The 27794-nt window shown below is 46.6% G+C and overlaps 2 protein-coding genes and 2 pseudogenes across 2 annotated transcripts; 2 read left to right on the top strand and 2 right to left on the bottom strand.

Moving 5' to 3' along the window:
• The first annotated feature begins 1289 nt into the window (after positions 1-1289).
• On the top strand, positions 1290-9009 carry LOC125538407 (peroxidase 66-like). The gene is made up of 4 exons (XM_087545511.1): positions 1290-1583; positions 1672-1857; positions 2076-2311; positions 8670-9009. The coding sequence occupies exons 1-4, from the start codon at positions 1290-1292 to the stop codon at positions 9007-9009; spliced, it is 1056 nt and encodes a 351-aa protein (XP_087401637.1).
• Positions 9010-15556: 6547 nt separating this feature from the next.
• Positions 15557-16168, bottom strand: LOC147987927 (uncharacterized). Its single transcript, XM_087540476.1, has one exon. The coding sequence runs from the start codon at positions 16166-16168 to the stop codon at positions 15557-15559; it is 612 nt and encodes a 203-aa protein (XP_087396602.1).
• A 9532-nt stretch (positions 16169-25700) lies between these two features.
• Positions 25701-25839, bottom strand: LOC147987926 (small nucleolar RNA Z247; annotated as a pseudogene).
• A 1548-nt stretch (positions 25840-27387) lies between these two features.
• On the top strand, positions 27388-27717 carry LOC147987925 (uncharacterized; annotated as a pseudogene).
• Positions 27718-27794: the final 77 nt, after the last annotated feature.

Raw genomic sequence — 27794 nt, 5'->3', positions numbered from 1 at the left:
GCGAACATCTAATCTAGGCCCGGTCGCCTTTCTATGAAGGCAAGCAGCCCAGCCCCCTTGTTGAAATTTGGATATTAAGGAAGCCGTATTTCGCAATAGCAGCTCCGAGAAGCTGGGCTTAGGGTGCGCCTCCTGCGGTCGTTTCAGTGACTCAATTGGCTGGCTTCCCTCAGCTCAGACTGGTGTCGCCACCTCTCCCAGGACCGGAATGATTATCCCCGCCCGATGGGTCTACATTCATCCCTGAATGTCGTCGGGTACTCTTCACTTCCCCGCCATTCTTGTAACCGTCACCTGTAATCCGCGCAGGTGTGTCCGCACCCCCTAGAGTGGACGAGAAAGGAAGGATTTTTTCTCGGAGCAACCACCCCAGGTTCCAGACCCAGGAGTTCACTTTCCCGTATGAGCATTCAGTACATATATAAGTCAGTGGAAGAGTCAAAGGGTCACCACTACTGAGGATCTCCCCCCTTATCTTAGAAGGGTCGTCTGAGGGTTCGCCGCGGTTCATTGCTGTGCTTACACACTAGGCTACCCTTCTCCGAAAGCTCCGCGGGACCACCTATCACTAGTCTTCGGCCGGAGGGGTTTATTGCACAAAAAGGCCGGGACGCGGGCTCCCGCAGAGGAAAGCCCAACGAATGTCAGATGCAAAGCCCCGCACCTCATTAAGATCATATTGGCATACTCTCCTAAAAAAAAAGAGCAGACCCCATTGAAGACGGGAGTGAGGTACAACAAGGCCATTTCCGTCCACCTTCTCACGGAGCCGTACGTGGACGTTACCGCTCATACAGCTCCCAGCCAGCAAGCAGTTAGCTTTCCTCTAGAAGTCATGGAAGTGTGGATAAATCGACAGAAGGTTTTTATTTCTTAAAAAATCGCCCTAACCGTCCTAAATATGGACGGAGAGCGGTCTCGAGTTTTTCGGGGTCCTCGAGATCGCATTTTAGGTCGAGTAGAGACGCTAGGGAGTCTGTGGGCTTCCCTTGGCATTTCAAGATGGCCTCTATCGTCTTTTCGAGAGCCTCCCGTTTGCCCGTCAAGGGGCATTTGACATCCAGAGACAAAAGCAGTCCCACACGAAACTGGGAATTTTCCCCAATGGAAACACAATGGTAGGACATCCTAAGGTAATTTTTGAAATGGGACATCCTAAGGTAGTGAAGGACTGAAGGTGGTAGTTCACTCAGCTATAAATAACGGCCGGCGTCTCCGTGGAGAAGCACTCACACTCCATCACTCACAACATAAACAAGTCACAGAGCTAGCTAGGGTAAAGGAACGTAATGGCATGGAAGGCATCGATGTTGGCCATGCTGGGCTTGGTTGCCGCGCTGCTGTCGTATCCGACAGCCCTGTCCATGGCGGAGGCGTCGTTGATCTCCATGCCAACGGAAGATGTTCACCGTGGTCATGCTCCGGTAGTGTTCCTAGCAGAAAGCCTCACCCCGGACTACTACGCCGACTCTTGCCCGGATGTGCGGGGCCTTGTGCGCTCCGCCGTGGGCGAAGCGCTCCAGAAGGATATCGCCCTCGCCGCCGGGCTCATCCGCCTCTTCTACCACGACTGCTTCCCTCAGGTGCACATACATACGTATATCTCAGCAAGTAATTAATGATATCTTGAACGAACAAGTTACAAGTATGTGTCCTGAGACGGATTCACAGGGCTGCGATGCGTCCATCCTTCTGGCGGGAGCAGAGAGTGAGCTACAGATGTGGCCGAACAGGTTTCTGCAGCGGGCTGCCGTGCAGCTCATCGAGGACATCCGCATCAAGGTGCACCATGCCTGCGGGCCCGTTGTCTCTTGCGCCGATATCATGGCGCTCGCAACCCATGATGCCGTACTCAAGGTAAACTGCACGATTTAACCATGTAAATACCATTATACATCGATATCATAATAGTATTTTTTTGGTGTAGTTGGCTACCATAAAACATCCTACATTTTCTTACAGAGCAAGTAGTAAAAATGATTAGAAAAGTATCTATATCTATTTAACTATTTTGATGTCGAGTGAGCTACGGTCTATCTGAATAACTATCTGCATGCATGCATGTATGTACGTAGTCCGGGGGCCAATCCTACCTCGTACCGCTCGGTCGCCTCGACAGCCTGGAACCCGCCCCACTGAGCACCGTCAGTGAGCTCCCGCTCCCCACCTTCAACATCTCCCAGCTCATCGAGGCCTTCGAGAGCCGCAGCCTCGACGTGACTGACCTCGTAGCGCTCTCCGGCGCGCACACCATCGGAGGGGCTCACTGCACCTCCTATGCCGACTGCTTTGCCGGAGAGGCCAACTCCAACTAAAATTCTGAAATTATCTTGGCCCATTCATGCACACATATGAGTGGAGTGAGTGAGGCTAAAGTTTAGTCCCACATTGAAAGTTGAGAGAGAGTTGCACCTTTTTATAAGGTGAACTCTTCTACCACTTGTATAAGCATGAGAAGAGGAGACCTACACGCGCGCTCCTCCTCCTCCACGCCTCATCACGACGCGCCGCGGGTTGCGGGATTGAGCCGAGCCGAGGACAGAGCTATGCACGTTGTCTATATTTTTGCTGCATGGGAAAATTAATGAGTCATTAATTAATAATTAACGGACACGTTAATTACTGAACCGTTTCCGATTCTTTTGGATCGTGACGACTCAGACGTGAGGTTTACTCCCACGACCTACCCGGCCCGCAATATATAGTCAGGCAGACGTCTACCCTAGCCGCCGCTTCGTATGATTTCTCATCACCATTCCAGATCATTGCGCCGTCAAGCTAGTCTTCTCCATCCCTCCTTTCGGTGTGCACCGCGAGAAGGGACATCAGGCCTCCGGAACCCCGCCTCTCGTTATCCTGTACGGGAGAGGGGCGATCAGGTTTTTGGGGAGCGCACTCGCGCGACTGCTAGCAGCGACGACTTCGCGAATGACGACTTCTTCCCCGACCTTGGAAACCTCATCCTCAACGACATGGGCGACAACATCAACGCCGGCGGTGCTGCACCCGCTGCACCGTATGTGATTCTATCCTTCCTGTTCGAGATCGTGGTAGAATTCATGTTTCTAGTATGTGCCCTAGATGTGATATGTTCATCTGCTATGCTAGTTCGCATGATTAGTTTAATCTCTGCTGCTGTGGTCATGATTTATATTCTGTTTATTCGGATTAAATCTCGTAGTAATTTGCTCATATTTCCAACAATCCAAAAACCTGATTATAGGCAATTTACTCCGAGTGGTTTTGCTGCGCATCTGAAACCGCCTGCCTTTAAGGGGGCGCAATATAAGAGGTGGCGCACGAGAGCAGTCCACTGGTTTCAGACCATGGGCTGCTATGATGCCACCAAGGGCAAGCCTGAGGGCGATCTTAATCCAGCACAGCTGGAAGCTTTTGAGAAAATCGATACCGTCTTTAAAGGCGCTCTTCTGAGTGTTCTTGATGACTCCATTGTGGATTCGTATATGTCGTTTGACAACGGCAAGGACATGTGGGCTGCGCTCGAGGCCAAGTTTGGTGCCTCGGACGCCAGCAGCGAGTTGTACGTCATGGAGCAATTCTATGACTACAAGATGACTGATGAGTGCCCTGTTGTACAGCAGGCTCATGAGATACAGTCGCTCGCAAAAGAATTTGAGTACTTCAAGTGTGTGTTACCGGACAAATTTGTTGCCGGAGGCATCATTGCCAAGCTTCCACCTTCGTGGAACAATTTTGCTACTTCACTGAAACACAAGAGACAGGAGTTTTCCGTTGCGGATCTCATTGGTACTCTTGATGTTAAAGAGAAGGCGAGAGCAAAGGACACACGTGCTCGAGTTGCTGAGGGAGGTTCTAGTGCCCACATGGTACAGAAGAAGAACTCCCAGCCCAACAAGCACAAAAACAATAAGAACAAAACTCAGGGCAAAGGCAAGTTTGATACAAAGAACAAGCCATCACATTCTACCAATTTCAAGAAGAATTCTCATAAGAAGGGGAAGGGACTTTGCCATGTCTGCGGTGATCCTAATCACTGGGCTCCAAAGTGTCCTAACCGCTTTGAGGAGCGCGAACATGAGAAGAGCGGCAAGTCCGCTAATGTTGTCATCGGTGATACTGATATGAAGGAATCAGGGTACGGTATTTTTCCTATCATCCTTTCAGTATTTTAATCCCCTGATTGATTAATTGACACCGGTGCCAATGTACATGTTTGTGCTGACGCCTCCATGTTTTCTTCTTACCAGGCAACAGGGACTTCACCCGTGCTGATGGGGAACGGGTCACATGCCATCGTTCAAGGTGTTGGTACGGTCGATCTGAAGTTTACTTCGGGGAAGACTGTGCGTCTGAAGAACGTTCATCATGTGTCGTCCATCAATAAAAATCTCGTTAGCGGTTCCCGTTTATGTTGAGATGGTTTTAAGTTGGTTTTCGAATCCAATAAAGTTGTAATTTCTAAGTGTGGACAATTTGTTGGAAAAGTCTATGAGTGCGGAGGCTTGTTCCGCCTATCTTTGTCAGATATTTGCACTAAAGTTATTAATAATGTTTGCCACAATAATGAGTCTGATATTTGGCATTCACGACTCTGTCATATTAACTTTGGTTGCAAGACGCGGTTAGCCAATAGGAATTTAATTCCGAAAATCTCTACTGTCAAAGGCTTCAAGTGCCAAGTATGTGTGCAAGCTAAGCAACCTCGCAAGTCCCATAAGACTGCAGAGGCAAGAGACTTGGCGCCACTAGAGCTTATACATTCTGATCTTTGTGAGATGAATGGCGTGTTGACAAAAGATGGAAAGAGATACTTCATGACGTTGATTGATGACTCCACTAGATATTGTTATGTGTATCTTCTGAAATCAAAAGATGAGGCTTTGTTTCTTTAAAAACTATAAAGCTGAAGCAGAGAACCAACTTGATCGAAAAATTAAACGGCTTAGGTCCGATCGTGGTGGAGAGTATTTTTCCAATGAATTTGATCTGTTTTGTGCGGAACATGGTATAATCCATGAGAGGACGCCTCCCTACTTACCCTAGTCAAATGGGGTAGCCGAAAGAAAGAACCGAACTCTAACTGATATGGTTAACACCATGTTAGACACTTCGGGTCTATCCAAGGAATGGTGGGGGGAGGCACTAATGACTGCGTGTCATGTCCTAAACCGAGTTCCCACAAAGCATAAGACCATGACTCCATTTGAGGAATGGGAAAGGAAAAGGTTGAAACTCTCTTACCTACGTACTTGGGGTTGTTTGGCGAAAGTCAATATACCAATTTTCAAGAAGCGCAAGCTTGGACCAAAAACCGTGGATTGTGTTCTTCTGGGCTATGCTTTTCATAGCATCGGCTATAGATTTCTGATAATAAAATCTAAGGTATCCGACATGCATGTTGGTACAATTATGGAATCAAATGATGCAACTTTCTTTGAGGACATATTTCCTATGAAGGATATGTCGAGTTTATCAAATCAGGAGATACCTACTCCATCTAGTGAGAAATTCACTGTAATTCCTGAACCCACCACTGCGATGGAACACGTTGAGAATCCTGTTAAGGGTAACAATGGAACTCCAGAGAGGAGTAAGAGACAGAGGACTGCAAAGTCTTTTGGTGATGATTTCATTGTGTACCTCGTGGATGACACACCCAGGACTATTTCAGAAGCCTATGTATCTCCTGATGCTGACTACTGGAAGGAAGCTGTACGTAGCGAGATGGATTCCATCTTAGCTAACGGTACCTGGGAGATCACTGACCGTCCATATGGGTGCAAACCTGTAGGATGTAAGTGGGTGTTCAAGAAGAAGCTTAGACCTGATGGTACGATTGAAAAGTATAAGGCAAGCTTGTGGCCAAGGGTTATACCCAGAAAGAAGGTGAAGACTTCTTTGATACTTACTCACCCGTGGCTAGACTGACCACAATTCGGGTGCTACTATCACTGGCTGCCTCACATGGTCTTCTCGTTCATCAAATGGACGTTAAGACGGCTTTCCTTAATGGAGAGTTGAAGGAGGAAATTTACATGGATCAGCCAGATGGTTTTGTAGTACCTGATCAGGAAGGAAAGGTGTGCAAGTTATTAAAGTCTTTATATGGCCTTAAACAAGCTCCTAAGGAGTGGCATGAGAAGTTCGAAAGAACATTAACTGCTGCCGGCTTTGTAGTAAACGATGGTGACAAGTGTGTGTACTATCGCTATGGTGGGGGCGAAGGAGTTATTCTTTATCTGTATGTCGATGACATATTGATCTTTGGAACCAAACTTGATTTAATCAAGGAGGTTAAGGATTTCTTATCTCGCTGTTTTGAGATGAAGGATCTAGGAATAGCTGATGTTATCTTAAACATCAAGCTGTTGAGAGATGAGAATGGTGGGATCACACTGCTTCAGTCTCATTATGTGGAAAAGGTCTTGAGTCGTTTTGGGTATAGCGACTGCACGCCTTCTCCAACTCCATATGATGCTCGTGTGTTGCTTCGAAAGAATCGACGGATTGCTAGAGATCAACTGAGGTATTCTCAGATTATTGGCTCGCTTACGTATTTGACGAGTGCCACGAGGCCTGACATCTCTTTTGCTGTGAGCAAATTGATTCGGTTTGTGTCAAAACCGGGAGATGATCATTGGCATGCGTTTGAGAGAGTTATGCGCTATTTGAAAGGCATCGCGAGCTATGGGATTCACTACACCGGGTATCCAAGGGTACTGGATGGTTATAGTGACTCAAACTGGATATCTGATGCTGACGAGATTAAGGCCACAAGTGGTTATGTTTTTACACTTGGTGGTGGCGCTGTTTCCTGGAAGTCTTGCAAGCAGACCATCTTAACGAGGTCAACTATGGAAGCAGAACTCACAGCATTAGACACTGCCACTGTTGAAGCAGAGTGGCTTCGTGAACTCTTGATGGACTTACCTATGGTTGAAAAACCAATACCCCATATCCTGATAAACTGTAATAATCAAACTGTGATCGTCAAGATAAACAGTTCTACAATATGAAGTCCTCAAGGCATGTGAAGAGGAGACTAAAATCTGTCAGAAAATTGAGGAACTCCGGAGTTATTACGTTGGATTATATTCAAACATCGAAAAACTTGGCAGATCCCTTCACAAAAGGTCTATCACGTAATGTGATAGATAATGCATCGATGGAGATGGGTTTGAGACCCACCGCATGAGTTGTCCATAGTGGTAACCCACTCTATGTGATCAGAGATCCCGTGAAGTAGAAGTGGGAGACAAGCTGTTGGTCAGCTGGGAGGAGAGTATCCCTATATTAATTATCCCACTCCGTAAAGATGCAATACTCTCCTGATCTGCATGGCAGGTTGATAATTATCTTAATGTGTTCCAAGTGGCTTATTCGGGTAAGCAGAGATGTTGTCCTGCAGAACATCTTCTGAGAAACACACCTATATGAATTTGACTGTCAACGTCGCAGTATGTGAGAATTGGGTGTTCTCTAATAAATTCATGAAAGGCTCTGGAGTATGACGTATACGCTCCACCCGCGGGGAAGCCTTGCGGCAGCCCAGTATCGGTCAAGAATTTGTGTGAAACTAGTTTCACAGAAAACTTGTAGTTCAAGGCATAGTCCACTATTCAAGTTGTGATTTAGTGTAGCATAAATTTTTAAGTGGAAGTTCAACTTCACAGACTCCACTAAGCACCGATATATAAAACAATGTTTTGGAACTAAATGATGAGATGTGCCAATGAGACTTTGTGGGGGATTGTTGAAATTTTGCTAGTAGGCCTTTGGCCCAAAGCCGAACTAAAATTCTAAAATTCTCTTGGCCCATTCATGCACACATGTGAGTGGAGTGAGTGAGGCTAAAGTTTAGTCCCATATTGGAAGTTGAGAGAGAGTTGCACCTCTTTATAAGGTGAGCTCTTCTACCACTTGTATGAGCATGAGAAGAGGGGACCTACACGCGCGCTCCTCCTCCTCGCTCGCCTCGCCACGCCATGCCTCGTCACGACGTGACGCGACGCGACGCGGGATTGAGCCGAGCCGAGGACAGAGCTATGCACGTTGTCTATATTTTTGCTGCATGGGAAAATTAATGAGTCATTAATTAATAATTAACGGACGCGTTAATTACTGAACCGTTTCCGATTCTTTTGGATCGTGACGACTCGGACGTGGGGTTTACTCCCACGACCTACCCGGCCCGCAATATATAGTCAGGCAGACGTCTACCCTAGCTGCCGCTTCGTATGGTTTCTCATCACCGTTCCAGATCATTGCGCCGCCAAGCTAGCCTTCTCCATCCCTCCTTTCGGCGTGCATCGCGAAAAGGGACAGCAGGCCTCCGGAACCCCGCCTCTCGTGATCCTGTACGGGAGAGGGGCGATCAGGTTTTTGGGGAGCGCACTCGCGCGACTGCTGGCAGCGACGATTTCGCGAACGACGACTTCTTCCCCGACCTCGGCAACCTCATCCTCGACGACATGGGCGACAACATCAACGCCGGTGGTGCTGCACCCGCTGCACCGTATGTGATTCTATCCTTTCTGTTCGAGATCGTGGTAGAATTCATGTTTCTAGTATGTGCCCTAGATGTGATATGTTCATCTGCTATGCTAGTTCGCATGATTAGTTTAATCTCTGTTGTTGTGGTCATGATTTATATTCTGTTTATTTGAATTAAATCTCATAGTAATTTGCTCATATTTCCAACAGCTCCTGCACAACTGCACCACTGGCGACATAAGAGACAAGCAGGACCTCGACGTGACAACCCCGAACAAGTTCGACGACAAGTACTTTGGCAACCTGGAAGCGGGGAAGGGGGTGCTCAAGTCCGACATGCAGCTCCTCCATCACCCCCGCGCCATGGAGCTCGTCAAAGGCATCGCGGAAAACCAGTGGTGGTTCTGGAACCAGTTCGACACCTCCATCAGGAAGCTGGGGAAGCTGCAGGGGCCCCAAGGAAACGCCGGTGAGGTCCGCACCATCAGCTGCTCCGTGCCTAACCACAAGAGCAGAAACGTCGGTGAGGTCTGACCAGCTTGCGAGTTGGTCTAGATTATACTATCATATAGATGCATCGATCGTACGTTCACCGAAAGTTGTTTGTGTAATAAGGTCTAGCTTGTTGCTAGCTACGTACAGTACTACTATACTACTATGTACTATGTATGTACGTACGTACATTGTATCCATGTTGTTTACTATCATTGTTCGTATGCGTACTTGGTTATTTCCATCGTCTGATAAGATGCATGGATCTAATAATAACGGGTGTTTATTCTATCCAGACTCTTTTTTTTTCTTGAAAATTATTATATCAAGACTTTGTTGTGTGCAACAAGACATGAAGCTGACACCGCAGGCATTGCAGAGCATGATCAAAACACAAGATGTGGCAATTTCATGTCAAAACACATAATACGCAAGAAAATATTTGCTAAGTCATAGAACATATGTAAGGTATAATAATTAAGATCACCGTGTCATATAGCTGATATGGGTTTCTATTGTTCTCATATCTCTTTTCTCCTCCACAAGAAAAGCTTTTCTCATCCCGTCGGCGCCGCTGCCGGTCCGCCCCATCTCCCATGGTCTCTAGGCCATGGAGGTGTGGAGGATCTCGGCCCCTCGCTGGCAGGAGGGACCCTGGTCTCGTTCTTGTTAGGTTCAACATCTTGGTAGGGACTGTGTGGTGGTGGCGATATCCCTTAGTAGGAATAATGCCTCCTGCGTTTTATCCCCGTTCCGATGGTGCGCCTAGTATCGTCGGAGTGCGTGTGGACGTGTGTCTTTGTCGAATCTCGCAGAATTCGGCCGGTGCTGGTCTTCGATGGATCTGGTTGGATCCGGTGTTCGTTCGTCTTCGCTTGGGTGTTTACAGCTTTGATCCTTCTTATCTACGAATTTCTTCACGACGATGGATGCTACTCTGGTGCGCTGGTCCTATGGGGCCTTAGCACGACGACTTCCTGACTATGTACTACAAAAAGGTTTGCCCAGCTCCGGTGAGGGAGGGGCGATGACGGCAGCTTGCTCCAGTTCTTGTAGTCGTTGCTAGGTGGTCCATGGACATGATTGTAATTTCTATTACCTCTGTTGTTCTTTATACTGTCATGATTGAAGATGAATAGATTGGAAGTTTCTCGCAAAAAAAAGACTACAGTGTCATAATAGTTACACATGCCACCAATAATGCTATAGCATAAGAAGCTGATGGATGTTCAACAACTCCATTATCTAATTTTCTTTTTAAAAGGCATTATATTGTCTGCTATTTGCTTATTTTCCCATTGCTATCAACTAGAAATCTGTAATGTATCAAAATTTGTATGAGTTAAACAATGTTGGTTTATTATTGTCGGTGAGGACAATTAGCCACAAAGCCTCCGCTTTGCTCTCACAAGGGCGACTCAGGCAGCGTCTTGAAACCTAGCCGCCACCACCCCTCATCCTGGCCCATCTCCCCCTCGCCGCCGCTGGGTGAATGTGCAACCGACGCTGGCGGTGGGGCCCTGCTCGTGGTGGAGAGGCTCTAGGTAGGTGCAGTGGTGTCCATATACAACTGCGGCGCTGGATTGACGGAGTTGGGGTTGCGATGAATGGCCGATGTTGACTCTGGGATTCCTCGCACAGTGCCACCCAGATTTGGTGCCCATGGTGGCTCGGGTTGGCTAGAGCTCCTGTGTGCTCTTGACGATGAGGGCATGGAAAATGACCGCTTGAATGTACTCCTTCGTTTCAAAATATAGTGCGCTAACACTTCTCGAGGTTCAACTTTGATCATAAATTTAACCAACGAGACCGACCGCGGTGGAAGCAAAAATTATATAATTGAAAACTTTTTTCGAATATGAATTCACTGGTATAATTTTTGCTCCCGCCGCAGTCTGTCTCGTTGGTTAAATTTATGGTCAAAGTTGAAGCGCGGAAACTGAGGATGCACTATACTTTGAAACGGAGGGAGAACAAAACAGAGGACATCGTGTCAATGTATTTCACGCCGGTGCCCCATGGGTATCATTTACTTCTCGAAGGCGTTGTCGGAAAGTTTTTCTCCCCTATCATGTATCTCTTTGGCCCTCGGTCAGTGGCTTGCGCTTGGTGGTGGAGTCTAGTTTCGTTTAGGGGTTGCTTGTGTTTGTCATTGGGTTTTTGGCATGGTTGTCCTCTATTCAACCTTTCTGGTTTTTCGGTCTAGTCTCCTTATAAACTAGATCTCTCTCTTGTCCTTAATGAAATTGCAGAAGCACCCAACCCTCTAATAGGGATCTGTAAAGGAAAATTTCAAATTTCAGAAACTAGAAATGTTTTCACTTTAGCTATACTTTAGTTGCCTGAAAAAACAACTAGAGTCAGTCAATTGCTTTCCCCCAAACTGTGCACACATGTACAATACGACATGCATGCAACATGCAGCCAGCATGTGCAGGACGGGTGACGGGCTGCCGAGATAATTAGTGACGTGTTAGTCGAGAGTAGTTGAGATCAATCCAGCAAGCTCGTTTTAGTTTGAATTTAAAGACATTTTGATGAATTTTCTCTATCGTATCAATGTAGGAATGCGTTTCTACGGCTACTTTATTTTTTCTTCTCTATTTCTGTTTTTCTTTGTGTGTGTGTGTGTGCGCACGCGCGCGCGTGCACGCACGCGCACATGCGTGTTGAGGGAGATGACACCACCAATATAAGATGCAATTTATTTTTATATGTTGAGAGAGAATTAATCTCTAACTTTGCTGTTTTTTATTTTAACATGGAGTATAACTCGCATGTATTCATAGAAAATATTTTGGTGTTAGGTGAGAGTAAATTTATACGTATGAGTATAATATAATATATGTGTAAATTATACTAGAGTATGAAGATTTCACTATTATATGTACATTTTTTCATACTATAAAATTTGTTATTCCTATGCAAATTGTGTGCAACTTTTTGTATTTATTTTTATTTTCTTTCTTTACAAGGTAACCCCTAATTACCAATCCTTCTTAGAAAGTGCCTTTAAAAAAATCCTCCTAAATATACATGCAAATACTATATAATATATGTGTATATTATATTAGAGTCCGAAAATTGCACTATTATATGCTTATTCTTATATTACAATTTACAAAAGGTGTGATTTCAATGCAAAGTTGTGTGCAAGTTTGTTAAGTTTTTTTTATTTTATTTCAATCTATAAGTTAAAACCAATGCCACTATTTCATTTCTTACTTAGAAAACATCATTTTTTACTAAGTTTTAGTTTTTATTTCATTTCATCTTAAAATATCTTTTTTTGCAAAAAATCAATATTGCATGTTTATTCTTGCATAATATAAATAAATACAATTTGTGTGCAATTATTGTCATTATTTGTTTTAGTTTCATTTTTCTTTCCTTTTAAAGGGTAATAACAATGCCATTAATTTGTTTTTTCTTAGCAAACTTCATTATTTTGATTTTGTTTGGTTTTTATTTTATTTTATTTATTCTTTAACTCATATCGGTGGCATTAATTTGTTCATTCTTGAGAAACTTCTATTTGTGCAAAACAAGTCACTATTATATACTAATTCTGGCATATTATAAAAAAACACAATTTCTGTATAAATTGCGTGCAAATTGTGTCTTTATTTATTTAAAAAAAATATTTTTTTTCTTAAAAGGTAATACTGTGGCCACTAATTCATTCTTCATTAGAAAACTTCTTTATTTTCATTTTGTTCTAGTTTTTCATTATCTTTGTTTGGCATGGTTAATACCAATGCCACTAATTCATCCATTTTTTTAGAATACTTAAGTTTTGCAAAAATTTCTCTATTATATGCTTGTTCATGCATATTGTAATAAATTGTAATTTCTGTGTATATTGTGCGCAAATTTATCATAATTTTGTTTTTACTATGTTCTTTCTTCTTTAAGGATAATATCATTCCAGTAATTCATTCTTCCTTAGAAAACTTAATTTTTTATTTTTAGTTTTTTTATCATTAGTGCTCGTCTAAAATACGTCTGAGCCAAAATTTAGTGCAAGTCAATTTTGATTTTGCTGCACATTCATTTTTCCGTTGGATAGTGAGAAATCAACTTACACAGAATCAAAATCCAGGCAACTTATATGTATTTCATAAAAAAATCCTTCATATCTTTTTTTTGTTGCTTAGTCAAATTTTTATTAAATTTAAATATAATTTCATTTTATTCTTAATATGGATCGAAGTTTCAGATTAAAAATATTTCGGTAAACCACCAAAATTTCATTAAAATCTATTACGGATCTCCTAGTGGACTTCTCCGACGATGAAGCGTAGTTAGGTTAGCGTGATTTGTGTAGTACGTAAGTTTTCTTGTGCATGATTTGTCTGGATCTAGAGGATTGAATATGAGATACTCACATGCATAGCATCAAGTATGAGGTGTAATCAGTCAGTGTTCGTGGGTGTTTGAGGAGTCGGATTTGCCAAGCCGGGCGGGTTGTAGACGCTCTAACAGGTTCGATTGTAACTGCTGTGTATGTGTGAGGATAGACCAAAGAAAAGTAAAAGTGGCGTACCCATGCTCTAACAGGTTCGATTGTACGACTGCTGTGTATGCAGCCACTTGACTCACTTCGCCCAAAGTGATAATGCAACATTATTGTACTCTATGTGTCTATAGCTAGAATAATGCTATTTCTACTATATGTATGCCACTAGGTAGGTGCGAGTTGGCAGAGATGGAGGCAGATGTTGGAACGGGACGTACGATCATGTCCTTGAAGGTGCTGCTCAGCTCACATCACCAACTCGAGGTGCAAACAGGTCAGGAAGGACCAGCACGTATGCTACACGTCCACAGTTTTGCGACTGACTCCGTCATAGTAGGTGCGGCGCGTTAGCACAATGATTTCGCGGGTCTCGACGCAGGCGCAGTATGATGCATGATCTTGACCTAGTTACTACGTACGTGCAGCTAGATGTTGTAGAAAAACATGCATGCATGAGTCTTATCCTCTCTCGTGACATGCATGTGTATCAAACCGGACGGGGCACAGCACACTGTAGAGTGCGAAAAGCTGCACGGATCCGGACCTAGATCACGCATTCAATTCGCCAACTACTCCCGTCCTAAGAACATCTTCGGTCGTGCCCCCAACAGCCCCAGACTTCTTTTTTGGCATTGGCGCCCAAAAACGACGCAGTTGCGCCCTAAAAGCCTAGTTTTTGTCGGTTAGAGCCAAAACCGACGTCGGTGGATCCAGACCGAATCCGGCACGCTGAGGCACCCAGAAACACCGGGACGATCGTTTTGGCGCGAAAGAACAGCGGGCCTGCCGAGTCAGCGACCTGCGCCTCATCGTCCTCACGTTGCCTCGGTTTTCCGCGAGGAATTAATGCCAAGGCTGCCGCCGGTCAGCCTTCCATTGATTTCTCACGAGCGGCGACGCACCCCCTCCCCGCCACGCGTACACACGACGCCACCCCTCGGCCTCTATATAAAGCAACACCTTCCTCACCGGTGGACACACCCGCCTGCAGCCCCACTCTCCCCGTGCACAGCCACCGCCGACGAGCCCTCTTTCCTCTCCCTCCCTGTTCACAGCCGCCGTAGACGACGGGCGAAAGGTTCCCCGGCGATGGGGCGGCGGCGAATGGCTTCGGCCGTCGCTCTCTGCACGAGTGGGAAGCCCAGCTCCTGCACGAAGCCAACTACCCGGCGCCTCCCGACATGCGCGCGCCGGGGCGGTGGAGGCTCAGCGCCGGGGGCGTCCCCGTTCCCCCACTGTCCAACGTCACGCGCCCGGACTACTTCCGCGCCGAGATCCGGAGGAGCAGCGGACCCTCCCGGAGTACGCCGCCGGCAACCACGAGGCGTGGGCGGCGTACTTCGAACGCTGGCAGGTGGAGCGGATAGCCTCCACCAACAACACGCCGATGGTGCGGGGGACCAAAAACAGCGACGGCCGCCGCGTGTGGTGGGGCGCCCCGGCCGCACGCTCCACGCCGTCCTTGAGCACCTTGAGGGCGGCAACGAGCCTCCACTGACGTACCCGGCAGCCCCGGTCCCCCGACGGAGTTGCGGCCAATTGATGCCGAGGAGGACCGGCTCGTCTTCCTCCTCCTCCCACTCTTTTGGGTCGCCGGCGCTCTTCAGCGTCAAGGCCGAGCCCGCGGAAATGCCGCTCGGCCGACGCACCCGCAGCACCGGCATCCTCATCAACGAGAACGGGCGTGCCTCCTCCTCGGCTCCTCCCCAGGCGACGATTTTCCGAGCCCCTGGAGCCAACGGCTGGAGATGCTCTAAGAGCAACTCTAGTAGACCCCGCAAAAATACGACCCGCAAAACGCGTTTGCGGGTTCACGAAAATCGCTTTTGCGGGTCAAAAACATATGCGTCCGAGCAGAACCTGTATCTAAACCTGCATAATTTGAAAAACTTCTTTCGCAAGGGAAATTGCGCAAACACAGTTCATCACACATACTACATTGTGCATCGCATACTACATAGTTCATCAAACTACAAGCATAGTTATACTACATACCACGTTAAACTAGTACTAGGGGGTAACGGCGGCGAGGTCGCGACAACCGGACGATGCTGTGGAGGAGCCGGACGCTCACTCGTCCTCGCCGGAGCTGCAGAGATCGATGAACTTCTCCGCCTGCTCCGCGCGGATGCGGCGCCACTCCTCGGCCTTCTCCTTGGCGGTGAGGTTGGCGGCGACCGCCTGCCGCCACTCGAGGGCTTCGAGCTCCTCGGCGTGGCGTCGGCGCTCCTCCTCCTCGTGCACGCTCCGCTCGGCGATGGCGGCGGCGACGGCATCGAACTCCACGACGAAGTCCTCGGGCCCGACGACTCCGCGGCGGCCGAGCGGAGCGGGGTCCTCGGGCTCCTCCTTCACCGGCACGAAAGGGAACGGCGCCGGCGGCGCCGGCTCCTCCTCCTCGTTCGACCACTCTCTCTTCACGGAGAGGAAGCCCGCGGCGGCGGCGGAGGAGGATCCAGCGTACGAAGACCGCGCGGAGGAGAACGACGCGCGCCGGCGGTCGTACTCCACCGTCTGGCGGCGGTCGAAGCTCGCCTGCGGCGAAAGCCCGCGGTTCGTCGACCTCCGCGCGCCGCGCTTCCTCGCGCCGTCGGACCGGACGCGCCGCTCGCGCTCCGGATCCCTCTCACGGCCGGATCGGCTGCCGGAGCCGCGTCCGGAGCTCCACATTCGCCCCGACATGGCGGCTGGAGGCGGGGCGGAGGGTCGCCGGCGGCGAGAAATTGAGAGGGGAGAAAGGAGAATTGGGTGGCTCGCGGCGGCGGGGGATAGGGTTTGGACCCGCAAAAGGGTCGCGGAACCGCACTTATAGTGCTCGGGGCATGCGGTTTGCAGGTGCGGTAAAAGTTTTTGCGGGCTGGGCGAGTATGCGGGCTCTGTTCTGGCTGCAAAATTGGCCCAAATCCGTATACTCGTCAAAATTTTTGCTGACCGAGTGTTATGCGAGGTCTGCTAGAGATGCTCTAACCATGTGTAGGAGTATGTCCCGAATATAAAAGTGGAAAAAGTTGAGAAAAAGAGGACTCATGCACTCCATCACGTGGTGGACTACTTTCGTTTGCTTGTCGTATGCTCATGTACTTCGTTTCTTTTTATTCCGCGTATAAAATTAGATTAAAGTCAAACTACAAAAATTTGATCAAATTTATATAAAAAAATATGAACATCTATAATACTAAAACTATATAGTATGAAAATACATTTCATGTTGCATCTGATAATATTAATTTCATATTATGAATCATGATAACTTTTTAATATAAAGTTAGTCAAATTTTACAAAGGTTGACTTTGATCAAACCTTATATGTAAACTAAAAAAAATGAAGAAAGTACTTTCCTACCACTTGCTCCCACTGTTATGCGTTCGTGTATTGGAAGTGCTGTGCACACGATCTGTGCATCCACGATCCACACACGACACGATTTGGGCCACAGAGATTTACAAAACGAGGCAACCAAGGATGTGATGCGTTGTGGTGTGCAGATCGTGCATGAATTTATCGTTGTGTAGCAGTGCTGTGTACGTATTGTGGCCGTGGCGGTGAGAGAATATATGCTTACTATCAAGTCAGTATATCAATTGATATATGGCGGGTGAATCAACCTGCGGTTGAGTTGGTTAGGTGGACAGTGATATCCCTAACCCACCAGGGTTCAAATTCTGGTGCTCGCATTATTTCTGGATTTATTTCAGGATTTCCGGCGATGTGCTTTCAGTGGGAGAAGACGTTCCCATCGACGACGAGGCGCCTACGGTGACTTCGTAAATCCCAAGATGATATGCCGGTTCAGTCTCTCGGAGGTACTCATAGGGATAGGGTGTACGTGTGTGCGTTCATAGGGGTGAGTGTATGCGCGTGTATATGAGCGCTTGTGTCTGTACTGATGCTAAAAAAAATTAATATATGGCCGAGAAATACGAAGGAGAACCTGCTCACGCCACCTTCCTAAATCTCACCATTCAAGGTTCATCAAAAGCCGTCAGTAACTAGTATCTTTCTGAATTTTTTTCTTGTATAATTACAAAGCCAACTCGTATATCATTGGTATATCGCATTTAAGTGGGTCGTGCTCACATCAGCATTAAATAATGAATCCTGGCTTCCTCCACTTGTCTAGAATCTCCTACCAACCTACCACGATCAAGAGCTAATTAACTGCATCGTAGCCAACCGACATGCATATATTCCTACAGTTAGCGCCTAATCACCCTCTCTTGATTAATAGCAGATTAACTACTGAATAGCCAGATTAACAACATAGCATCGTATGCAAATGCTAATTAGTTGCCTCGTTTTTCTCCAATTAAGGATCAGACGGCTAATTAATCCAAAATACGTTCACTTAATTTTTAAACCGATATTTTCTAAGCCAAATACTTGCACTAATTAATCGCTTCATTTTTGCTCCACTTAAGGATCATATGACTAATACATCTAAAATACTTCCACGTCATCTTTTGAACCAAAACATTTTTGAGCCGAAATACATGCACAACTCCTTTTTGCTCTAATTAAGGATATGACGACTAATACATCTGAAGTACTCCCTCCGGTCCTTTTTAGTTTGCATATAAGTTTTGTCCGAAGTCAAAGTATCTCTATTTTGACCGAACTTATAGAAAAAAATATCAACATTCACAATAGCAAAACATTATTGTCAGATTCATTATGAAATGTAGTTTCTTAGTATATATATTTGGTCTTGTAGATGTTGATATTTTTTAATATAAATTTGGTCAAACTTTGTAGAGTTTGACTTGACACAAATCTAATACGCGGAGTAAAAAGGACCGGACGGAGTACCTTCACTTTGTTTTTTGAACAGAGACATTTTGAGCCAAAATACTTGCACTAGTTAATTGCCTCATTTTTAATCTAATCAAGAATTAGGTGACTGGCTCTGCTGCATTGTCGCCCCGGTACCCAATGGCGCCCGGCCCTTATCAAATAGGAGCGGGCTCCATCCTCGCCGCATATGTGCACCCGCCTCAAGTACTACCTCGGCAATGGTGTGTGGTCCAACGCCTCCTCCTCGTCGCTTAGGGGCTCGAAACGCCTCACTACCGTGGCGCAGCGCCACGCGCGGCACACAACGTCCTTCGCTTAGACACAGGCGCGGACCCAGGACAAAAATGACCCGGGGTTCTATCTCTATCACATATATGTCGATATCAAGTAATTATATAGATAAAAGTAACACACTTATAACAATATAATATACCAAGAATACAATATAACGTTGAATATGCTTACCAGAGATCCAAAATAAAGAGTTTCACTTGAAATATTAGTTGATAGTAGGAAATTAAACATTGAAGAAGAACCAAAGTGTCCAGATTATGAATAAAGTATAACCGATGACCACAAGAAAATGCAACACTAGATCTTGATTGCCGACAATTCAAAAGAAACAAAACCAATTAGTAGCATATTAATAACAATTGTGCAATAAATAGTCCGATAAACCAAGGGATAGACAATATGTTTTCTTGTCTCCATTTTTTGAGAGAGCTCACAAATATTACTTAAACTAGAGGAGCGATCATCTGCTCGGACACAACAATGTCAAGATGAAGGTTTTGTCTAAGGTCCCTGAGTTCTCCATCATCAAAATCTTTTGGATAAATTTAGCAAGACTCATCAAATGCACTATGTTGAAATCACAAAATAATTCATTTGGGCTCAAAGTCGCCGAGCGAACAAGCAGTTCAGAATTTTTCTCCATGAAGCTATTATCAAGTTCTTGGAGCAACTAATCAATAGCATCATTAAAACAATCCACTTAAGAATAAGTACGAGGTTGAGAAGGCCCATTGGCCAAATATTTCCTTCTTACCAAATCTTGCTGATTTGGATGGTACTCATCAATGCTTCTCCTTTTACCTCGATCAAATTTAGTTTCTTTTTCCCAATTGATCTCTTCTTCAGCTTGAAATGAACTCCTTGTATTATTGGCAGAACTCCATATCTGGAGGCATCATTTTGTCCATGTGGTGATGGTGGGGCCGGGACATCAATCTGTTCATGCGGTGAGGCATTACTTTGTCCTTCTGATGGTGGCGGGACAGAGACATCATTCTGATTATGTTCGTGTGACGGACCAACATTTTCATCTTGCACTGAGGTTCTCCTCTTTTTTAGAAACTTTCCATAAACCGAGCTTCACCTGAAATTTGTAATTTATTCAGATAATTATAAAATTTGCAAGGAAGAAAAGAACCATGAATCATGTGTACACAGAATACTTGAATGTAACATAAAAATTACTTGATATTGTGTTGGCGTCCTAGAGTGTTGCAATATTGGTCTCCACTCGGTGCACAATTATTTAAAGTAGTCCAATTATCCAATACAATCAAAATCTCTAGCCTTATTCAGTAGCCCTAATTCCCTAGGGTTAGAGAAAAAAAATCAATAATTAGAACCGGATATGCAATCGAGGCTGAGGCACACCGCATTGGGTTTGGGGACTGATGTGGCCTACCTGTTCCTTCTTTTCTTCACTGATTCGATGACTTGCCGTGCTATGGTAATAGGCGGCGAGTACGGCATACGGGGGGATACGAACGAAAGCGAAAGGTCAAGGGCTCAAGGCACAAAGCGCAGCGTGGAGCAGACGAACAGAAAAGCACGCATCGATCAATTGATCGATCAATCTACTGCACGCATCGATCTACAAGTTGGACTGGGCCTTCGTCACGCGCCTGGCTGCACTTGCGTTTGTGCTGGGTGGAGCCTGGTTGTACGAGTGTCCCCCTAGAAAAATTAGGGGTGACCCAGTGTACGTGGGCTCTATAGTTATAAGGTAAGACATTCTTTTACCCGGTGTCCTGTGCTACCTGCTGGCACAATGTGGGCTCGCCCCTGCGACATAGGTGCCGCTGGCATGGGTCATCGTTGGCCCAGAGTTTGCGGAGGGCATGGCCCTTGGATATGCCCAAGACCACCAAGGAGACCCATGCCCATTGCTAACGCCAGATCAGTCGGGACCACTTCCTGACTGGAGTCGCCAAGTCGGAGCGTGAGCTCCGTGTCAAGGTGGACACCCGACGTCTCAAGACGGAGAAGAAGGCATGAAGCTTGTGGCGTGAGCACGACGTCGCAGCCTGGGACAGATGTTGTGGTGGTTGGGAAAGCTTCCGCAACCACCGACGACGGCTGCGATGGCGATCGCAGTGGCCCCGGAGGCTATTCCTACAAGGTCACGGCCCCCCTACTTATAGTATAGTATAGTTTAGTTTTGGTTCATTTTAAGTAGTTTGGATGTAAAACATATCAAACTAATTAAACTTTATCAATTTTATATGTTATATATCAAGCTAATTTAAATTTAATATAAATTGCGGGTTTGAATTGGCAGAATTTTAGAGGACAACACTGAATGCCCTCTGACCGGCCTGTCATATCCAGCCTTTGAGAAACGCCGGTGAAGATGCCCTTAGTTGTTCGATCGATCAACCCCTCATCTTGTATCCGGGAGACTTGGTTCTTCCCGACTGATCATCTTCGATGGTAAAAACCTACTTGAAAGATGAAATGGCATGAGATGAGATCGATGTATTTCACCCCGTTTGGGAGTGTCGCTGTCAGCTTTATACGCGCCAGCACGCTGCTGTTTTTTTCTCTTGCCAGGCACGGAAAAGCATAGATAGGATGCAGCGTGTGTCCGTACGTGTCTTTATGCACGTTTGCTTGATCCCAGCATGCACCAACTTTCCATGCATGCATGATAAGATACTCCTACTTTCTCCATCGAGCTTTTTTTTAACCGGACTTTACTCTTTTCCATTGCAAATGAATGGAAATACAACCGGATCCAGAGAATATTGTCACGAGGAGGGAAAGAAATAGAGCGAGTTAGAGCACTGGGAGGAAACCCACTGCTATTCGCTCGTAGTTAAAACGAATGTTATGAGGCGAAAATCTGGCAGCACATAAAGTTCAAAAGCACCTAAACGACCCGTAGACCGACCAAAAGACACAGTATATCCTACGAAGATGTATCCCCAGGGAGTACTTTCCCCCCTGCATCAGAAGCATGAAGAAGCGCATCCATCATGTTCCTTGCAGCACTTTCTTGATCGAGCTAGACAGTGGTCGACCACCTCACGTCTCGTGTGCCGTCCTCATTCGTCTCCGTCACTTCCTAGAGCATCTTTCTATGAGGAAGCGTAGAACCCTTTGTCTCGGGCCGCAGTATATATATATGGCCAATGCCTTGATGTACACGTTTTAGAGTTTGATCATAGATCGTGATCCTCTCAAGAGGTTACAGGAGATAAGGGAGAGAAGAAGAGATAGACAGGGATAAGTTAAACCACTTTCCTATCCCTATACAACTTATATTCTAACACTCCCCCTCAATCTAAACCCTATTTGCCAAGGTTGAGATTGTACTTGAAATCATCTAACCTCCTCATCGTAAGAGGCTTTGTGAATCCATCAGCAATTTGATCACTTGTTGGAATGAACCTTATATCAAGTAGTTTGCGCGTCACTCTTTCTCTGACAAAGTGAAAGTCAACTTCAATATGTTTTGTCCGTGCATGAAAAACAGGATTGGCTGAAAGATAGGTTGCACCAATGTTATCACACCATAATCTTGCAGCCTGTGGAACTTTAATTCCAAGTTCATGTAACAATGTCTGAATCCACATTACTTCAGCTGTTGCATTAGCCAAAGCTTTATACTCAGCCTCAGTGCTTGATCTTGAGACTGTTGCCTGTTTTCTTGCACTCCATGACACAAGGTTTGTTCCCAGAAATACAGCAAAACCACCTGTTGACCTTCTATCATCAGCACACCCTGCCCAATCTGCATCCGAGTAAGCTGACACAAGCATAGATGAAGACTTGACAATCTGAAGACCAAGTCCCTCTGTAAACTTGAGATACCTCAAAATTCTTTTGACTGCTGTCCAATGAGAAGTAGTAGGAGCATGAAAGTATTGACATACTTTGTTAACAGAATATGAAATATCAGGACGTGTAAGAGTCAAGTACTGTAATGCACCTACAATGCTTCTATAATTTGTTGTATCATCTGACCCAAGTGCTTCTCCACTTTCAACATTAAGCTTTTCTGAAGTAGAGATAGGTGTACTGACTGGCTTACACTTTTCCATACCTACCCTTCTGAGAATATCAGTGGTATATTTTTGCTGTGTAAGAAGTATGCCATCCTTTACCTTCTTGACCTCAATTCCAAGAAAGTAATGTAGATCTCCTAAGTCTTTAAGAGCAATTTCCAGCTTTAAATCCTTAAGCAGACAGGTTGTGGCATCTGGGCTTGAACTTGCAACAATTATATCATCAACATAGACAAGAACAAATATAGTAATATTGTTCTTATGATAAAAGAATAACGAGGTATCTGCCTTTGACGCTGTAAACCCAAGTTTTTGTAACTGTGTACTTAGCCTTGAGTACCAGGCTCTTGGGGCCTGTTTTAAGCCATACAATGCTTTGTCCAACTTACAGACATAATGTGGTGTATTTTTGTTTTCATATCCTGGTGGCTGCCGCATGAACACTTCTTCCTCGAGAACACCATGAAGAAACGCGTTCTGAACGTCTAGCTATCGTAGACTCCAACCTCTGGAAATAGCAATAGACAACACAAGTCGAATAGTAGCTGATTTAATAACAGGGCTAAAGGTATCCTCATAATCTATGCCAAACCTTTGTTTAAACCCTTTTGCAACTAGTCTAGCTTTGTATCTGTCTATGCTTCCATCAGCCTTTTTCTTAATTTTATATACCCATTTGCAATCAATCACATTGGCATCTCTCTTTGGTGGAACTAACCGCCAGGTTTTGTTTTGAATGAGTGCATCATATTCAACATCCATAGCCTTCTTCCAATCCTTGTGTGCAAGAGCATCATGCAAATTTGTTGGTTCACCGATACTTGTGAGAAAAGCACGCTTAAGTTTATCATACCTGATTGTACCATCTGAATACTTCTTTTCCTTGACAATACCTGACCGAGACCGTGTATGACGGAGGGGAACCGGTGTTTCTGCAGGTCTGGCCGCAGAAGATCCTGAAAATTCTGGTTCTGCAGCAGAGGTGTCGTCCACAGAAAATCCGGCCGGATCCTCATCAGCAGGCGGCGGCGCGCTCTCCCCCTCGCCAGCAGCATCGGGAGTCGTGGCACGGGGCGAATCGCTCCCATGCAGATTGGTGGGGTGGGCGCCTGAGGAGCTGTCGGCCACCCGGTCGGTTGCCGCAGGCTCCACACCTGGGGAGCGGTCGGCCACCCGGTCGGTTGCCGCGGGAGACGCGAGGCGATCCTCCTGGGATCCCGCGTCCATCAGTCTGCGGCGCGAATCCGCCTCGGATCGCGCGGCCGCCTCGGATCGCGCAGCTGCAGGCGAATCAGCCTGGGATCCCGTGCCAGATCTTGTCTTGGCTGTATCTGGACACATAAAATAACGCCCTGTTGCTGCACAATCAACACCAGATTCAAAATTTTTTATGGAATTTTCCACATGGTCAATTCTAATTAATTCACCCCCATGATCAGAAGAAGACAGAGGATCGGAAAGAAGAGAGATTTCAGCACGCAAAAGAGCTCCGGCATTAGGATGAAGTTTGGCAAATGGAAACAATGTTTCATCAAAGATAACATCATGAGAAATATAGATACGGCCTGATGAGATTTCTAGACATTTGTATCCTTTGTGAAGATTACTATAGCCAAGAAACACACATTGTGTAGATCTGAACTCAAGTTTATGATGATTGTAGGGACGCAAATTTGGGTAGCAAGCACACCCAAAATTTTTGAGAGAACTATAGTCAGGTTTTTGATGAAACAAACGTTCCAAAGGAGTGGTGTTGCCAATGACACGACTAGGCAGACGATTGATGAGATAAGTAGCCGTGATAAAAGCCTCATCCCAATATTTGAGTGGCATTGATGCATGAGCTAAAAGAGACAAACCAACTTCCACAATATGACGATGTTTTCGTTCAGCTGAACCGTTCTGTTGATGTGCATGGGGGCAAGAAACATGATGAATAATGCCAATGCTCCGAAAGAAAGAGTTGAATTTCTCATACTCTCCTCCCCATTCACTTTGGACTGCAAGAATTTTTCGATCAAATTGTCTTTCAACAAGTTTTTGGAACTCTTGAAAAACAGAGAAGACTTCAGACTTGAATTTAAGCAAATATATCCACGTGAATTTGCTATACTGACATAGTATTTCTTTCTACCAAAAGAATCTTTTGCATGACCCCATACATCACTGAAGATAAGCTCTAAAGGAGCATGAGACACACTATTTGACAATGGATAAGGAAGTTGGTGACTCTTTGCACATTGACAAGCTTCACAAACCGACTCACTTTCCGAACTACGTGACAATGAAAGATTGCCTTTATTGACTACTTGCTTGACTATATTTAAAGAAGGATGCCCTAATCTTTGGTGCCACTTGGCTAAGGAGGGCTTGATAGAAGAATGAACTTTATGATGATGCTTTCGATCAAAGACTCTTGATGTGATGGGGTATAATCCTCCAATGCATCTACCGTGATGGATGAGCTCCCTCGTTGCCCGATCCTTTATGAAAAAATAGGTAGGATGAGTTTCAAAGAAAACATTATTGTCGGAGGTTAAGCGAGACATGGAAGCTAGATTTTTATCGGCTTGTGGAACATGAAGGACATCTTTAAGGACAAGATCACGTTTGAGACTAGGGGAATTAATAGAAGATTGACCAATGTGAAGAATGTCCATACCTCCACCGCTTGCGGTGTGAATCTGATCATTGCCGTGATATCTCTCTCGGAGAGCAAGCTTCTCTAGCTCGTTTGTGACATGATCAGTAGCTCCATAATCAGCATACCATACCGTGTTACCATCAGCTCCGCCGTGCTCCCGTATGGCTGCAGCAGCGTGTCGTGCATCGGGCACGAAGTCCTCATCATACCGGTGCCAGCAGTCAATGACTTCATGGCCCGGTTTCTTGCATAGCTGACATCTAGGGCGACGACTGTTGTTGTTGTAGCCACCGCCGCGATCACCGCCGCCACGGTCACCACCACCAGAGCGAGCCTGGCCCTGGTTACCACCGCGCCCGCCGCCGTTGCTGTTCCCGCGTCCACGCCCTTGCTGTCCACGCCCACGGCCACGTCCGCGGGAGGCAGCGTTGACAGACGATTGGCGCAAGTTTCCTCCTTGGAGCATGCTGAGGCGGGCGTCAAAGCTCAGGAGCTGACTATACAGCTCCTGAACCGTAACAGGTTCGACCTGCGCAGCCAGAGCCGAGATCACGGGGTTGTAGTCGATGTCGAGGCCGGCTATGACATGGGAGATGATCTCGGCATCTCCGAGCGGTGCACCGGCGCAGGCAACTTCATCTGTAAGGGTTTTAATTTTCCCAAGATATTCTGCCATGGTTAGATTACCTTTCTGCAGATTGGTGAGCGCCATCCTCGTGTTGATCTTCTGGGCTTGTGTTTGCGCAGCGAACATGGCATGGATGGAGTTCCACACCTCGGCCGGCGTCTGGAGCATGGCAACTTGGGCAAGGACCTCTCGAGACAGAGACCCCATGAGATACCCTTGGAGCTGTTGTTGCTGCGCAAACCAGATCGACCTGGCGACGTTGAAGACCTGCTCTTCCTTCTCATCGTTGGTAACGGTGATGGTGGCAGGGGGCGCCGGACTTGCGGCATCGAGGAAGTGCTCCATCTGTGCCCCCTTGATCTGGGGTAGCACAACAGCCTTCCAGAGGAGGAAGTTCGTCCTCGTGAGCTTCTCTGATGGAGGCGGACCGAGAGAGGGCGAGCTGCTATGGGTAGATGATGATGCGAAGGTGGAAGACGCGGACAGGGTTGACAAAGTGCTCATGGTGGATGCGGGCGTGGTGGATGCAGCGGTGGACGGCGCGGTGCCTGCCATGGTTACCTCTCTCTCGATCTTGGTTCCTCTCTGTTTTCTCGATCAACTAGATCGATTCCTTCTCGAGGGCTAGACGTACGAGAGGAAGGGCTCTGATACCATATGAGGAAGCGTAGAACCCTTTGTCTCGGGCCGCAGTATATATATATGGCCAATGCCTTGATGTACACGTTTTAGAGTTTGATCATAGATCGTGATCCTCTCAAGAGGTTACAGGAGATAAGGGAGAGAAGAAGAGATAGACAGGGATAAGTTAAACCACTTTCCTATCCTATACAACTTATATTCTAACACTTTCAACACTGTTACACGTGTACTGCCTGTTACTCGTGATAAAAATAAATTGCGAAGAATGTTAATCCTGATAAGAGCGTCTATAGCCGAGCGCCCCAAACCCGCTTATACGTTTGGGATGGCTGCCCGGTCATGATTTTTCGACCCAGATGGCCCTCTCAAACGGGCCTCAAACGCCCGAGCTGACCGGCACCCTCATATCCAGTCCAAATATGGGGCGAATATGAGAACGCACGGCACGCCCACCATGTAGGACTGACGAATGGGTCCCACGTGAACTCGCGCGAAAACCCGACGGTCCAACGGATGCCTCCTCCTTCACCGTGGTGTGTACGCCGTTTCAGCTTGCCCCTGAGAGCAAATACGCCTATTTAACCCGGACAACGTCCCGCAACCCTATCCCATCCACCATCTCCTTTCCGCGCCACCAGCCCGAGCCCATCCACCTCCTCCCTCTCCCCTCCGGCGCTTTTCCCACACTCCGATGCTCTGCCCACGCTCCGGCGCTCCGCCATGGTCCTGAGCAAGATCACCTACTACGCAATGCTCATGCCGCAGCGCCGGTATGGGATCCAGCAGGAGATCCGGGCGAGACAAGCCGCGCGCGCCACCCGCATCGCTGTCGGGCCGCCTCTGGACTTGCCGGAGCTGGAGAATGAGGATGAGCAGGAAGAGGAGCTGGCTCCGATGGAGGTGGAGGAGGCGGAGCAGCCGGAGCAGGAGCTGCCGGGCGTCAACATGGAGTAGGCAGAGGCGGAGTTTACCGTCGCCCAATCAGAGGAGATGGCGGAGCAGCAGGCTATCCTGGAGTCCTTGCAGGATGAGGCCTATGTGAAGGCAAACCGGGCGTTCCTCCGACAGGAGCAGACGGCGTCCGATGCGCTCTTCGCCGAACTCGACGCGGAGATAGAGGAGGAGGAGGCCGGAGTGGAGGCCCCGGAGGAGCCGGAGCTGCAGCTACCACCCATGCTACCGGAGCCGGGCACGAAGATCGTCGACATCTCCGACAATCAGTAGCTAGATGATCGATGTAGTATGTCGGTTTATTTTGTTTGCATGTCCTTTTATGAATTTAAGAATCTAATATGAGATGT

The sequence above is a fragment of the Triticum urartu genome, chromosome 2A (genome assembly GCF_056163025.1).
Source record: "Triticum urartu cultivar PI428250 chromosome 2A, HENAU_Tu73, whole genome shotgun sequence".
Lineage (NCBI taxonomy): Eukaryota > Viridiplantae > Streptophyta > Magnoliopsida > Poales > Poaceae > Triticum > Triticum urartu.
This window is presented reverse-complemented; position numbering and strand designations above follow the sequence as displayed.